The sequence below is a fragment of the Manacus vitellinus genome, unplaced genomic scaffold (assembly GCF_001715985.3).
Source record: "Manacus vitellinus isolate BGI_N305 unplaced genomic scaffold, ASM171598v3 scaffold_41_pilon, whole genome shotgun sequence".
NCBI lineage: Eukaryota > Metazoa > Chordata > Aves > Passeriformes > Pipridae > Manacus > Manacus vitellinus.
Window position 1 is genome coordinate 5,197,721 of NW_021940545.1, and position 12,664 is coordinate 5,210,384.

Genomic DNA, 12,664 nt, shown 5'->3' on the forward strand with positions numbered 1-12,664 from the left:
GGCCCCGCCGCTGGGAACCTGCCCGGGCCGAGGTGTTGGAGCCAAAGTCAGGCTCAGAGCAGAGTCTAAAGCAGGCTGCTCCCACCCCCGGCCCGTGCCGGGATCCCCTTCCCACAGCACATGTGCCGAGCCAGGAGCCTCTCAATGGTTGGCGGCGTCGGTGTGTTTGGAAGCCCAGCCACGTGAAAAGGCTTGATGCTTCCCAGAAGCACGAGGGGCCACAGCCAAGACATTCCCAGGCCAGCCAGTGCTGCCGGAGCGGGGGGGCTGAGCCCACCCTGGGGCTGCCAGAGCCACCCCAGCCCCTTCTGCAGCGCGATCCGGCTGTTAGAGGGGACTCTGGGTGTTGTCACCGAGCTTTGGGGTGGGGTTGAGAGCTTGGCCTCTCCTGGTGCACATGACGGGGTCCTGACGGGTTGTTTTGGGGTGCAAGGTGCTGGTCCCTGCGGCAGCAGAGCCCTGGCTCCGTCCCCATCCCAGGGCAGGGCTGGGCTGGGGCGGAGGCTTTTGGGCGCTGCTGCTGGTGCTGCTCCTTGCGGGGCCGGGGCTCTGCACCATGTTCTTTCTCTCCACGAAGAAGAAGACGGGGTGCGGGTGATGCCGTTCTTTGTGAGCTGGGGCACCCCGGCTCGGAGATCTGCGCAGGAGGGGCAGCTCTCCCGGGGAACAGGAGGGTAGCATGTGTGCCTGCGGCTGGGAGCAGGCGGGATCTGGCCGCAGCTGGTTTCCCTGAGAGGGGGAACGCAAACCCGCGGAAACCTCAGGCATCCCACGTGCGGCTCCAGACACCCTGCCGTGCCCCTCCTCTCGCTCCGGGCCGGGGGGCTCCGCGCCGGGGACTCCGTGCAGCAGCCGCGCTCCTCGCCGCCGCCTCCCCGCACACCTCGGCCCTGCAGGAGGCTGGCGAGGGACTCGCGCTGCTCCCCACCCCCTTTCCCGGGCTCTAAAAGCAGATCTTTGTTCTTGTGGAGCTCTGGCTGCCGGCCGGCTGTCGGCCAGCCAGATGGAAAGGCACGGGGGCTCTCCTTCCTTCCCTGCTCGCTCGCTGCAGACGTCCTCCCTCTCCAGATCTCTGGGTCTCCCGCTGGAGCTGTGCCAGGCGCTCGGGGTGGACGGAGCTCAGCTCTGCAGCTGGGCTGCTCGGGGGTCTCCAGGTCCCCTCACCAGACCTGGTGTCTGCAGCTGTGCTGGGCACAGGGCAGGATGGCCAAGCCTCCAGAGCCTGCTGTGCCAGGGTGCCTGTGCCCAGCGCCTCTCCAGCTTGCCCACGCAAATAGCAGAAAGGTCTCGGAGCTGCAGAAGGAAGCCTTGTGCCCCCAGGGTTGGGGGGAACCTCGTGTCCTCCCAACTGGCTGCTGGGTGCTCCTTCCAGCTTGTCCCGCAGGAGGTGGGGAGCAGCGAGCCCTTCTTACAGGCAGGGTGGGGGCTGCAGCGACCGTGTCAGCCTCCTCAAGGGCAGTGTGGATGGTTGGGAGGGATGTGTGCCTCATGCCAGCCCCAGATGCCAGCCATTCTCCAGCTCTGAGCTCATGGTTTCGGTTGCTCTGCTGCCTGGTCGAGGGCCCTCATGCCGAGCGGGTCAGGGGGAGGGCCAGCAGCTCTCCCTCTCCCAGGGGCTGGCTCTGCCCCGGGAGGGATGGAGAGGCAAAGTCTGGCCTAGCTGCCTGCAGCTCAGAGTCACAGCTCAGAAGAGAGTGCAGGGTGGCAGCAGGGCCACACCCCAGCCCCAGGCTTGCCCAATTCCTGCCCAGTTCTGCAGGTGCCTGCGAGCACCAGGCAGCCAAGTCGTGGCTGTACAGGGTGGGCAGGTGCCTGCAGTTCAAAGTTATCTTTTCCTATGTACACTGGGTCTAATTTCCTGTCCCCAGTGCACTCTTATCTCTGGGCATCACCTGCTGTTTTTCTAGCACTTTCTTTGCCATGCCATGCTTTGCTCATCCCTCTTTGCTTAGTGCCAGCTGTACCGTGCCCATGGGATGGGCCAGAGCCAAAAACTGTCTGTTGGGCTGGTCCTGCGAGTCCAGGGCCTTTGCTGTGGCAGAAGGGGCTCCTGGCTATGTTTTGGCACTGTGCCACCACGTACCCACTCCAAACAAAGAGCAGTTTGTGGACACGGGCGCTGCCCTTTGAAGTTGCCTCGGTGGCTGTTACCGAGCTGTGCTATCACGGGAGATGTTGACACAGCTGCTTCCTCCAGGCCTCTTGTCCCCAGCTCCAGTACCTGGGCTGGCTCTGTTGCTGGGGGACCTTCTGCAGGGCCCTGTGCCAGCCCAGGGCGTGCAGACCCCCCTTGCTTTGTCACCCGGGGGGTTGGTGGCTATGCCACTCCCAGCCTTGTTGCGATGCCGCCCTTGCCTCGGCTCTGCCCGACTGGGGCTGAGCTGCTCCCAATCCCTTGGGAAGCTGCTCCCTTCCCTGTCCTGGATCAATAGCCATTACCTTGCCCATCCGTTCTGGAGCGTGGCCAGGAGCTCCATTACTGCTGCGGGCGGCTGGGCTGGCAGGGAAGGTGGGGTGCAGGGGTGGGCCAGCCCTGCTCGCTGGGTGTGAGTCCCCAGTGCCACCCGTGCTGTGGGAGGACAGAGCTGGGTCTGCAGCGTGGGCAGAGAGGGGCTTGCCTTGGGAATGCTGCAGGGATGGGTGCTCCAACCACTGGGTTCTGGATTCCTGTTGTGGAGGGACCTGGCAGTCCTGGCTGTGCCACGGCCGTGGTGTTCTGGGACTTGCTGCCCCCCTGATGGACCCTTGGAGAGGGAAAGGGAGCAGCAGGGAGCCACAGCTGGCTGTGACACCCCTCCTGAGCTGCTGCCCTGTGTGCCCATCCTGCTGTGGAGGAACACAGCACCTCATTCATGCCCCAGCTCCCAGGACTGCTGTGGGGGCTGCACAGGCTGATGTCAGGGCTCTGGTCCTGGGATGTGGGAGGGTGCAGCCCTTGTGCCACCAGCTTCAATCTTTAGCCCCTTGCCCACCTCTGCTAACCTCCTGACAGCTCCCTGCCTGGCCCCTGGGGACAGTAAGACCCTGAACAGGGTGCAGCTGCTCCCTACCTCTGTGGTGTGTGGGGGCTTGGGGGTCAGAGGTCCTGCTGGCTGTTTCAGAAAGGCTGGGATGCCGTGGGCAGGGCAGGTCTGGGGGGGCTGCAACAGCAGTGGGGTGGGTGGATGTCTCCAGGTGTCCTGGGGCACTGGTGGTGTGAGCACGACATGCCTTGTCCCCTCTTTGGGAACAGGATTGGTACCTGAGCCCACGGGCTCTCTGTGGATGCTGAAGGCAGTGTGGCTGGCAGTCCTGCTGGGCTGGGTAATGGCTTGGGGCACATGTGATTAGATCATTAGATTCTATGATTAAGCCTAATAGAGCTTTTACATTTGTAGCTGGGGCTGCTGTGGTGATGTGCTGATGGCTCCAGCTCTGGCAATGGTCTGCCCAGGGCTCGCTTTGCCTCGTGGGAGGGATATTTTCTGCTGAGAGATCCCCAGTCTGGGGGATCCACTGGCACAGGGCACAGCTCTGCCCCACACCCTTTGGGGGATGGAAATGGGGACAGGCACAAGGGCTTCCTGCCCCTACCAGCAGGTTCTGTCCCACAGCTGCAGCCAGCAAACTGGAGGTCTCCACGCCAGCCGTGGTTGAAGTGGAGATCGGGGACACGGCCAGGATCGAGTGCAACTTCTACATCCCTGGGAATGGTTCCTACAGCTACATCGACTGGTTCTACGTGAGTGCTGACCTGGCAGAGGAGAGCTGGGCAGTGGGCTGGGGGCACAGCCACCCCAGGGCTTTCCCCCGGGCTCCCCAGCCCAGCCTCTGCCCCTCGCCTTGCAGGTGGACCGCAAGGAGACAGCGACAGCTCACACCAACAGCCCTGTGAGGCTGTGCCACATCACTGACAACGAGGTCCTGAAGGACGACACAGAGTACAAGGAGAGGCTGTCGGTGGGGGAGGACAAGGCCCTGTCCATCAGCAAGGTGACAGTGCAGGATGACAGGACCTTCGTGTGCCAGGTCGGAGCGGGGAGCCTCGGAGTGGGCGAGAGCCACACTGAGCTCCACGTCTACAGTGAGTGACGGGGCAGGAGGGCAGCACAGCTGCTCTGTGGGGCTGGGGGGGGTCCCACCCCATCCCTCCTAACACCTGCGGGGTGGCTTCTCTTTCCAGAGGTCCCCGAGACCCCTGTGATTGAGCCCAACACAGGAGGCATCTCTGTGCATAACAGTGCCAACTCACAGGTGAGGAGTGGAGGGGGAGGTTCCCTGCTCCCCTCTCCCCGGGGGAGCACCCCCGTGCTCAAGGCTGGCTGTGCCCCCACAGATCGCCAAGTGTGAGAGCAAGAACAGCTTCCCCCCCGCCAACATCACGTGGCACAAGAACGGGGAGCAGCTCGACCTGCAGGAGAACCGTGAGTTGGGTGGGGATGGGGAACCACCTCGGCAGAGGGGCCGCGGTGCTCGTGCTGCCCAAAGGAGGGGGTGGCCCCTGTTTGCCGTGGCTGGGGACAGCGGCCGTGTCCCCTGTGACCCCTGCAGAGATGAGGTACTCCCGGACCCGCGAGTCCAGCGGGCTGCACTCGGTGAGCAGCATCCTGTTCGACACCGTCACCCGCGAGGACCGCGACTCCCGCTACCACTGCACCGTGCACTACTGGCTGCGGGGGCAGAGGCACGCCCTGCAGTCCCAGAAGGTCCAGATCACCGTCTTCTGTGAGTGAGGGGCCGGGGGGTGGTCCTGCTGCCTGGTCAGCGGGGTTTGGCACTGACCCTGCCCCTGCCCTGCCCCCAGACCCCACGGAGCACCTGAAGCTGCAGGTGGTGCCGTCCTCGGCGCTGGTGAAGGAAGGGGACAATGTGAAGCTGGTGTGTGAGTCTGATGGGAACCCACCTCCTGTCTTCAGCTTCTACAAGAGAGGGGTGAGGCCAGAGGGGGCACCTGGGCACCTCTGCCTCGGCAGACACCTCGTGTCCTGGTTGCTCCTTTGGGAGCGCCCTGGGGAGTGGGATGCAGTGGCTGTGGAGAGTGCTGAGGGCTCTGCTTTCTCCCCATTGCCTGCAGCTGGATGACAAGTGGCAGGAACTGTCGTCGTTGGCAGAGACCGACAGCGGGGTCCTGACCCTGCACGGCGTGAACAAGAGCAGCAGTGGCCTCTACAGATGCGAGAGCCTGGACCTGGATGACATGACACAGCTAGAGAAGGAGGTGGAGCTTGTTGTGAACTGTAAGACAGCGGGCTGGGACCCTGTGGAACTCGTGGTGGGTGCCTCGTGCCTCCTGCTCACCCTGCCCTGCTCTCCATCCCTCTCCTAGACATCGAGGGCGTCCATGTGGAGATGGAGCCGTCCTCCCCCCTTCGGGAAGGGGGCAGTGTGACCCTGAACTGTGATGCCCACAGCCCTGTGGCCCTGGTCTACCAGTGGACGGATGAGAAGGTGAGCAGGGTTCTGTTGTGCTCAGGCTCAGCCTGGGCTTTGCAGCAAACTGGGCAGAGCCAGGAGCTTGCTGCAGAGTCAGGAGCTTGCTGCATCTCTCCCGAGGGGCCAGGGGAAGGATTCCCACTTCCATGGACCTACACTGTCCCTCTCTACCTCGTTGCCTCCTGGCCAGCACTGCAGGGAGGTCCTGTGCTTGCAGGCTGAGCATGGCAGGGAAGCCTGAGCCCCTGTGTGAGCTGAGCACAGAAGTGCCTGGTGCCCGGGGCTGATGGCTGGGGGCCTCCCTTCCCAACAGGGCAAGAAGGTGGGAGATGGGAACCAGCTCCTCCTGAGCAACCTCAGCTTCGAGACTCCCAACAACTTGAGCTGCAAGGTGGTGGCCCCGAGTGTGCCAGGGCTGGAGCAGAGCAAGCAGGTGTCCCTGGCTGTCGAGGGTAAGAGCTGGAGTGGGGGTGTTGTTTAAAATCAGAAACAATTCTCTGGACAGTTTTGAGCACAGAAAGGTGGAAAACAGCTTTTTAATTGTGGCAAGACTTTGTGGCACAAAATGTGTTGCAGACCCCGACAGCACAGACCTTTACAATTTTTATAACACCATTTAATTATAACACTTGGACATTGCCTCGTTGGTTACACCCAGCCCCAAAACTGCCTGTGCCCTCGTCCCACCCTCACCACACCTCCCGAATTCGAGTCGGTGGTCACAAAACAAACGCCCCTTCATCCCCATCCTCCTCCTCGTCATCTCTGTCCTTCTTGGAACAGCTTCAAGGCTTCTTCAAGTTTTGACTTGGTTATATTAAGTGGGGTGACCCTGCTGTGTCTTACTCTGAGTGCATTTTTTAACAAGATAAGATGTTTTTTACCTTGCAAAAATCTTTGCCTGTTGGAATTCTCGCCCGGAAACATTAAGCAGCATTTTAGGAGTCTAATACAAAGGTGCTCAGTGGGCTAAAAGTGCAGTGCTCAGAGAGCTGTGCTAAAATTTTACGTAATGCAGAGTTTGAGGTGTCAGGTGGAGGTGCAGCTGACAGAGGGAGCCCCTGTTTCCCCAGGGAAGCCGCGGATCGTGGCCATCAGCTCCCCGCTGTACGTGCGGCAGGACGAGGTGGTGAACCTGACCTGCAAGGCCATCGCCTTCCCCCGGCCCTCCGTCCACTGGAGCGTCAACGGCACGGTGAGAGCTGGGGACGGGGTCCAGGCTCCTGAAAGAAAATTCCTAAGACTCAGCCAAGTGGGTTTTAGCTGGCAGAATTCCTGTTGTTATTACGACGTGGGATGCACGAGGATCTGATTTCTTCCAAAGCGTGCGTGCAGAGCTGCCAAAGCCTCTTGATTTTATTTAGTCACCTGATTAATAATTCAAAGCATTACCTCATACTGTCACACCCACCTCCAGAACCATCCCTCCCTTAATACCACCCTCGACACGCCTCCCAAATTCGAGTTGGAGGCCCCAAAGACCCCTTGTCTTCATCTTCCTCACTTATTCTGTGGTCTTTGGCACAGCATGACACCTTCTGGAATGGTTTCAAGGCTTCTGAATAGCTTTGCCTGGTTGTATCAGGGGTTATGTTCTCTGTTATGTCTCTCTCTCAGTACATTTTTGCAAATAAGGAACTCTCCACCCTGCTGAAATCTCTTTGTCCGTTGAAATTCTTGACAGGAATGTTAAACAGCGTTTTTAGAGATCTCGTGCAAAGGTACTCAGCAAGCTGAAGGTGCTCATGAGCTGTGCTGCAGCCTGATATAATACAGCTTTTAAGGCATCAGGTCCCTGTGAGGGGCTCAGGTGCTGACCCCTCCCCTGCCTCCCCTCGCCAGGCTCACGAGTACGTCGACAACCAGCACATCTCCAGCAACCTGACGGTGCGTGTGAGCCGCGACCTGCTGAAGGCTGGGGCCATGTGCCGCTTCTCCAACAAGATGGGGGACAGCGAGAAGCACATCCAGCTGCTGGGTGAGTGCCTGGCACTGCTCTGTGCCCCCCAGGAACCCCCAGCAGTGGCAGTGCCCCTCACCCGGGGCTGTGCCGTGCTGCCGTTGCGGGGCTGAGCTGAGCTCGCTCTCTCTCCCTCCCCTCCTGCTCTTCCAGTGGAGTCCGTCAGGAAAGGTCAGTCTGCTGATGGTGTCCATGAGCCCAGGCTCTGGCAGGAGTCACATTATCTAGCCTGGGGAGGGAGCTTGGCTGCTGGCTCTGCACTGCATCTCCCGCTGCTCCTGTCCCTGCCGAGCCGGGAGGGAAGCAGAGGCTCTGTTCCCAGTAGTGGGAAAGCTGCCTGCTTGCCCTCACCCACCTCACCCTGCAGCCCAGATCTTACTGGGCAAGGAAGCAAAGGGGATGGCCTGGTGCCTTGCAGGAATCCCTGCTATCCACCCTCCTGTGGCACACGGGGCATGGCATCCCAGGGCAGATTGTGTTCACACAGAGCGTTTCTGTGCTGAGCTCTGCATCCTGCAGGGAGCTGGGCAAGCACTGGGAACTGGGGGAGGGATCCTTTCCTTGCCCACAAAGAGAGGACCGCGGTGGGACAGGCGTTGATTTCTCCCTCTCTGCAGATCAAAAGACAGCAGCAGAGAGCCAGGGGGTGATCATCGTGGCCATCATCGTGGCCATCCTGGTGGTGGCCGTGCTGGGCGCCGTCATCTACTTCCTGCACAAGAAAGGCAAGATCCCGTGTGGCCGCGCTGGGAAGCAGGACATGTAAGCACTGCCACCCACCCCCCAGGGAGCCCACGGGGCCAGGGGTGCTTCCTGCCATCGCTCATTGTGCTTCCCATCTCATTGCACCAGCTGCTCCCTGCACAGGGGGGGAACAGCCCGGGGGTCGGGGCGTCGCACCGGGGGCTTGGCAGCTTTTCCAGCTTCCCATAGGGCACTGCTCACCCCCCCCCGTCCCTGCAGGGAGGCCGTGAGAGGACAGCAGAGTGGTAGAGCAGCCGAGGGTCCCCTCCCCGGGGAGGGGCTGGGTGGCCCAAAGCTTCCTGAGAGCCGGAGGCTCCACTCCAGAGCATCCCCTGAGGCGGAGCCCCAGGGCTTGGCCACGTTGCCCTTCTTCGGGTACCGCAAACCATGTCTCAAAAAACTGTCACCTCCCTCCCCTAGCACAAGGCCAGAGGCACGTAAAGACAAGATTGTAGTTGAAGTTAAGTCAGATAAACTTCCCGAAGAGGCGGGGCTCCTGCAGGGCGCCAACGGCGAGAAGAGACCCGCCGCTGACCAGGTAGGATGGGGCGTCGGGCACTGCCCTCTTCCCGGGGCTGGGAGCAGAGCTGAGGAGGGCTGAGGGTGACCCAGGTAATGCTTTGCTCCCCTCCCAGCACTGCCCACCCTGCATGGGCCTCCATCATCCATCACCAGCGCTCAGAGGGGCCGTGGGAGGGAGGGGAGGGGAGGAAACCGGGATCTCAGCTCCGAGGACACGTGGGCAGCTCTGCTCTGTGCCAGCCCCTGGCACCTCCCGGGAGCACGCTGCTCTGCTTGGCTCTGCCTCCTTCCCTGCTCCCTGGAGCAGCAGCCAGGCTCTCCAGGGGGCCTTAGGGAGAAGGAACTACACAAACCTCTCTGGCCAGGAGTCAGGGCAGAGGCTGCAGGAGTGGGTCCTGCTCAGCACCTCTGAGAGGACTCTCTGTGCCCACGTGCTTTCCTCTCACCTGGGGTCGATTGAGCAACTGTTCCCTGTGCCAGTGCTGTGCCAAGGCAGGGCTTGCCATGCTCTGGAGCCACAGGATGCAGCACCTGAGCCCTCTTTGTCTCGGGCCAAGAGTTAACCCCTGGTTGTGCCTGCACAGCTCATCCCTCCCCTGCCCTTGGGGTGGGTGCCTGGCCACACTGGGGTGGCCCAGGCTGGCAGCTCCCCCCCATCACCTCGGGTGTGTCATTAATGCACCTGCAGCAGAGCATCTGAGCTTGTGTTCATCCCTAATTGCTTGTTTTCATCCCCCCTCTCTCCCTCTTTATTTTTTGTCTGACTGAAGAGCGAAAAATACATCGATCTGAGGAACTAGAGAGGAGACCTACTAAGTGCTTTCTTCCTTCAAACCTTTTCCTGCTCTTGGATTGCCTTCTCCCACCCCTGCTCCAGCACCTGGGGGGGCACAGCCAGAGGCCACTCGTGTGTCCCAGTGCTGAGCCCCAGCACGCAGGGGACACCTCCCTGACTCACCTGTCCGTTACCTCAACCGTGGGCTTGCAGGTGTTGCCTTAGCAAAGCTGGACTTGCTTTACTACTCCAGAGAAGCCACAGCAATATTAGGAAGAAATATCCCATTAAGCTACTTGGTGGAAGGATTTGAGGCTTTTTTTCCCCCCCCCAGGTAACCTGTTCTGTACATGTGTGGGAAGGGTTTGATGCGTTGTTGGTTTTTTTTTTTCCACCCCGAACTTGCTCGGAGAGGCTGCTGGAAGGTAATTTTTGGGATGTGCCAGGCACCTGAGCTGTAGTGGTGTGCAGGTCAGAGGAGGAGCAGTGGACGTGGGGTGTGTCAGGGCGGTGTTTGGGGAGGTTTCAGGGCTTTGCTTTGAACTGTTGTGGTCTGGGTGAAGCCCGGGCGGTGCCGTGCAGGGAGGGAGCTCCCCAACAGGGAGCTGTGATCCCACGGGAGGAGAGGAGCTGGCAGAGCAAGGATGGGGTGCCCATCTCCAGCCGTGTGCCAGACCAAGCTTGTCTGCTTTGTACATGAGGGGCAGGGATTCCCTCTGCCCTCTGAATTGGGTTTTTTAAGGGGGACTGCCCAGCAACGGCAGAAACCCCTCAAACTTAGAACTAATACCAGACCAGGGCCAGTCAGTGACGTCTCAGGGTTTTTTATTTTTCTTGCCAGCCCCAGGTAAAACTGGTTTATTCCTGTGCTTTGGTGGCACCTCTGGCCCCGCAGCCAGGCTGGCGGGGAGGGGGCACGGGCCAGAAGGTGCCTTTAGCTCCTGTGCCAGCCTCCCACCGCAGCTGGGGCTCCCTCCTGCCTCCTCCCAGAGGGCTCGGCCCCTCCTGCCTCTAAATCCCTGCCCTCCCAGCTCTGCTGCCCGCAAGCCTCGGCCCCTTCGTGCCAGGAGCACCGTCCCTGTGCCACCGCCCTGCCACACCTGGTGTCCCAGCAAAAGCTTTGGTTTATATATATATATATATATATATTTTTGTTGGACTTGTGTGTACATTTTCCATAAGTTTTTGTCTGATACTTGCAAGGTTTTTTTTTTTCTTTTTTTTGTTTGTTTGTTTTTTTTTATATATATATGTGAAAATAAAGTACAAATTCAAGGCTGAGTTTGGAGTTTGTTCCCCCCCCCTGGGGGGGTGGGAAGGGCAGAGGGTCTCCCCCATCATTCCTTCATCCCATCAAGGTTCTAACACGACATATTTATCCCCCTGTAGCTGCTGATCAATGTGATACACCAGGAACTATCAGTATTAATAAATATACTAATTATTCTAATACATAATCATAGCTTTAGATGGTAATATGTGATTATGCTACAAGTGGTGGTAGATACTAAAAGAGAATATTGTCAATAAAATGCAATAGATCCCAACTGTAGAATCTATTGACAGTTGTATTAATATATATAATTAATTAATATATAATATAATATAATATATAATTAATATATAATTAATTAATATATAATAATTGTTATATTTATAGCTAATATACTAATAGTTGTATTAATAGCTAATATAGATCCTAATAACTGATCACAGATAAACCAATAACTAGATTGATTTGTTCTGATAGAATTGATTTATTCTGATAGAATCTAGACATTGCAGTAGATAATTGTATTAATTAGCCACCATAGATACTAATAAATATTAATGGTTTTTCCCTTAAAGAATTTAATAGATACTGTTATTCATATCTTAACTACTTTAGTTCCCAGTATCTTATTGATAATATATCTTATTGTTAATATATCTTATTTTAATATATCTTATTGATAATATATCTTATTGATAATATTCCTTATTGTAATATATCTTATTGATAATATACCTTATTGTAATATGTCTTATTGATACATTCTGATGGATTTTAATGGATAATTTTTAATTGATGGCAATAACTGCTATGAACACTAAACACAAAGTGGTAGTTAATTTATTGGATGCTGACAGTAGTAGCTTTTTAATAGAGAATTTCAACAGTATTATGTGATTAGGAGAATCTTTTAATAGAACAAATTATATAATACAGGATTGTATTTCTAGCTAATAAATGTACTAATAAGTCAGTTCTAATAATTCTAATAGATAATTAGAATAATAGATAATAACTACCACTGATAATTCCAAGTGGATTCTCTTACACATTCTGCTAAACTATTGTATTTCTCTCCCTAAATTAACAATTTAAAGAAAAACAATATTATTGGACACTGGTAGATTGTACAACAGAAGATCTTCGTGTCAGCTATTTTAGATACTAATAAATCTAAAAATACATTCTCATAGGTAATTTTAGGCCCAGCCATTGTAACTGCTATTAGAGAACTATTAGATTTTAATAGATACAGTATTGGCTGAAATAGCTGTGGGTTATCAATATATTGAATAATTGAATTAATAATAGTAAATGTTATGGTCTGTAGTAGCTGTTAATATTTTTTAGACTAATGCAGTCAATAAACAGGATTATCTGTTAATCACAGCTGTTAAAAACAAGAATAATGGTAAAATCAACTATCCCAGGGGATTCCAGTGGACACCAACAACTCAATAACTACCTCTGTGAGCAGCTCCTGTAGATACATTAATTATTCATCAATAATTACAGTATTAGAATTCAGCAAGTCCTTTCAGAGAATTATATTTTCAGGCTCTGGCAGACAACACTAAGACCCCAATAAATAAATTCTGTTGCTGCAGTGGTCCCTGGTTCTACCACAGCACTGTGATAACAGCTCTGGGACGTGCTAAGGAACACTAATAAAGCTAAGAAACTAATATTGCTAATGAAATATTAATAAAATGACACCTCAGGCCTTGGACTCCACTTCATTTGGCCCCAGTTGATGTTAATTAACCCCTTGGAGCCCTCTTTGAACCCCTGTGTCATCCCTGGACCTCGTGAACAGTGAGCAGAGCCCCAAATGACCTCAAGAAACCCCTCTGTGACCTCATTTGACCCCAAAATTCAATTTTTCAGACCCAAATGACCTCAAGTAACCCCAGTGACCTCATTTGACCCCAAAATCCAATTTTTCAGACCCAAATGACCTCAAGTAACCCCAGTGACC

General features: G+C 55.9%; 1 protein-coding gene across 1 annotated transcript; it reads left to right on the forward strand.

The window, feature by feature from the left end:
* The first annotated feature begins 3,206 nt into the window (after window positions 1-3,206).
* Window positions 3,207-10,694, forward strand: MCAM (melanoma cell adhesion molecule). The gene is made up of 16 exons (XM_018078573.2): window positions 3,207-3,237; window positions 3,594-3,721; window positions 3,829-4,063; window positions 4,163-4,233; window positions 4,316-4,403; window positions 4,531-4,704; window positions 4,784-4,911; window positions 5,054-5,216; window positions 5,306-5,427; window positions 5,726-5,864; window positions 6,486-6,607; window positions 7,255-7,390; window positions 7,526-7,543; window positions 7,990-8,134; window positions 8,537-8,654; window positions 9,409-10,694. Exons 1-16 carry the CDS (start codon window positions 3,207-3,209, stop codon window positions 9,436-9,438), a joined length of 1,848 nt encoding a protein of 615 aa, XP_017934062.1. The 3' UTR covers window positions 9,439-10,694.
* Window positions 10,695-12,664: the final 1,970 nt, after the last annotated feature.

Bases quoted from the DNA above. Each gene is read 5' to 3' on its own strand.
- MCAM (XM_018078573.2), top strand. From the start codon at position 3,207: ATGCCTTGTCCCCTCTTTGGGAACAGGATTG. The intron at 4,064-4,162 runs GTGAGTGACGGG...TTCTCTTTCCAG, and splicing joins CACTGAGCTCCACGTCTACA to AGGTCCCCGAGACCCCTGTG. The intron at 5,217-5,305 runs GTAAGACAGCGG...TCCCTCTCCTAG, and splicing joins GGTGGAGCTTGTTGTGAACT to ACATCGAGGGCGTCCATGTG.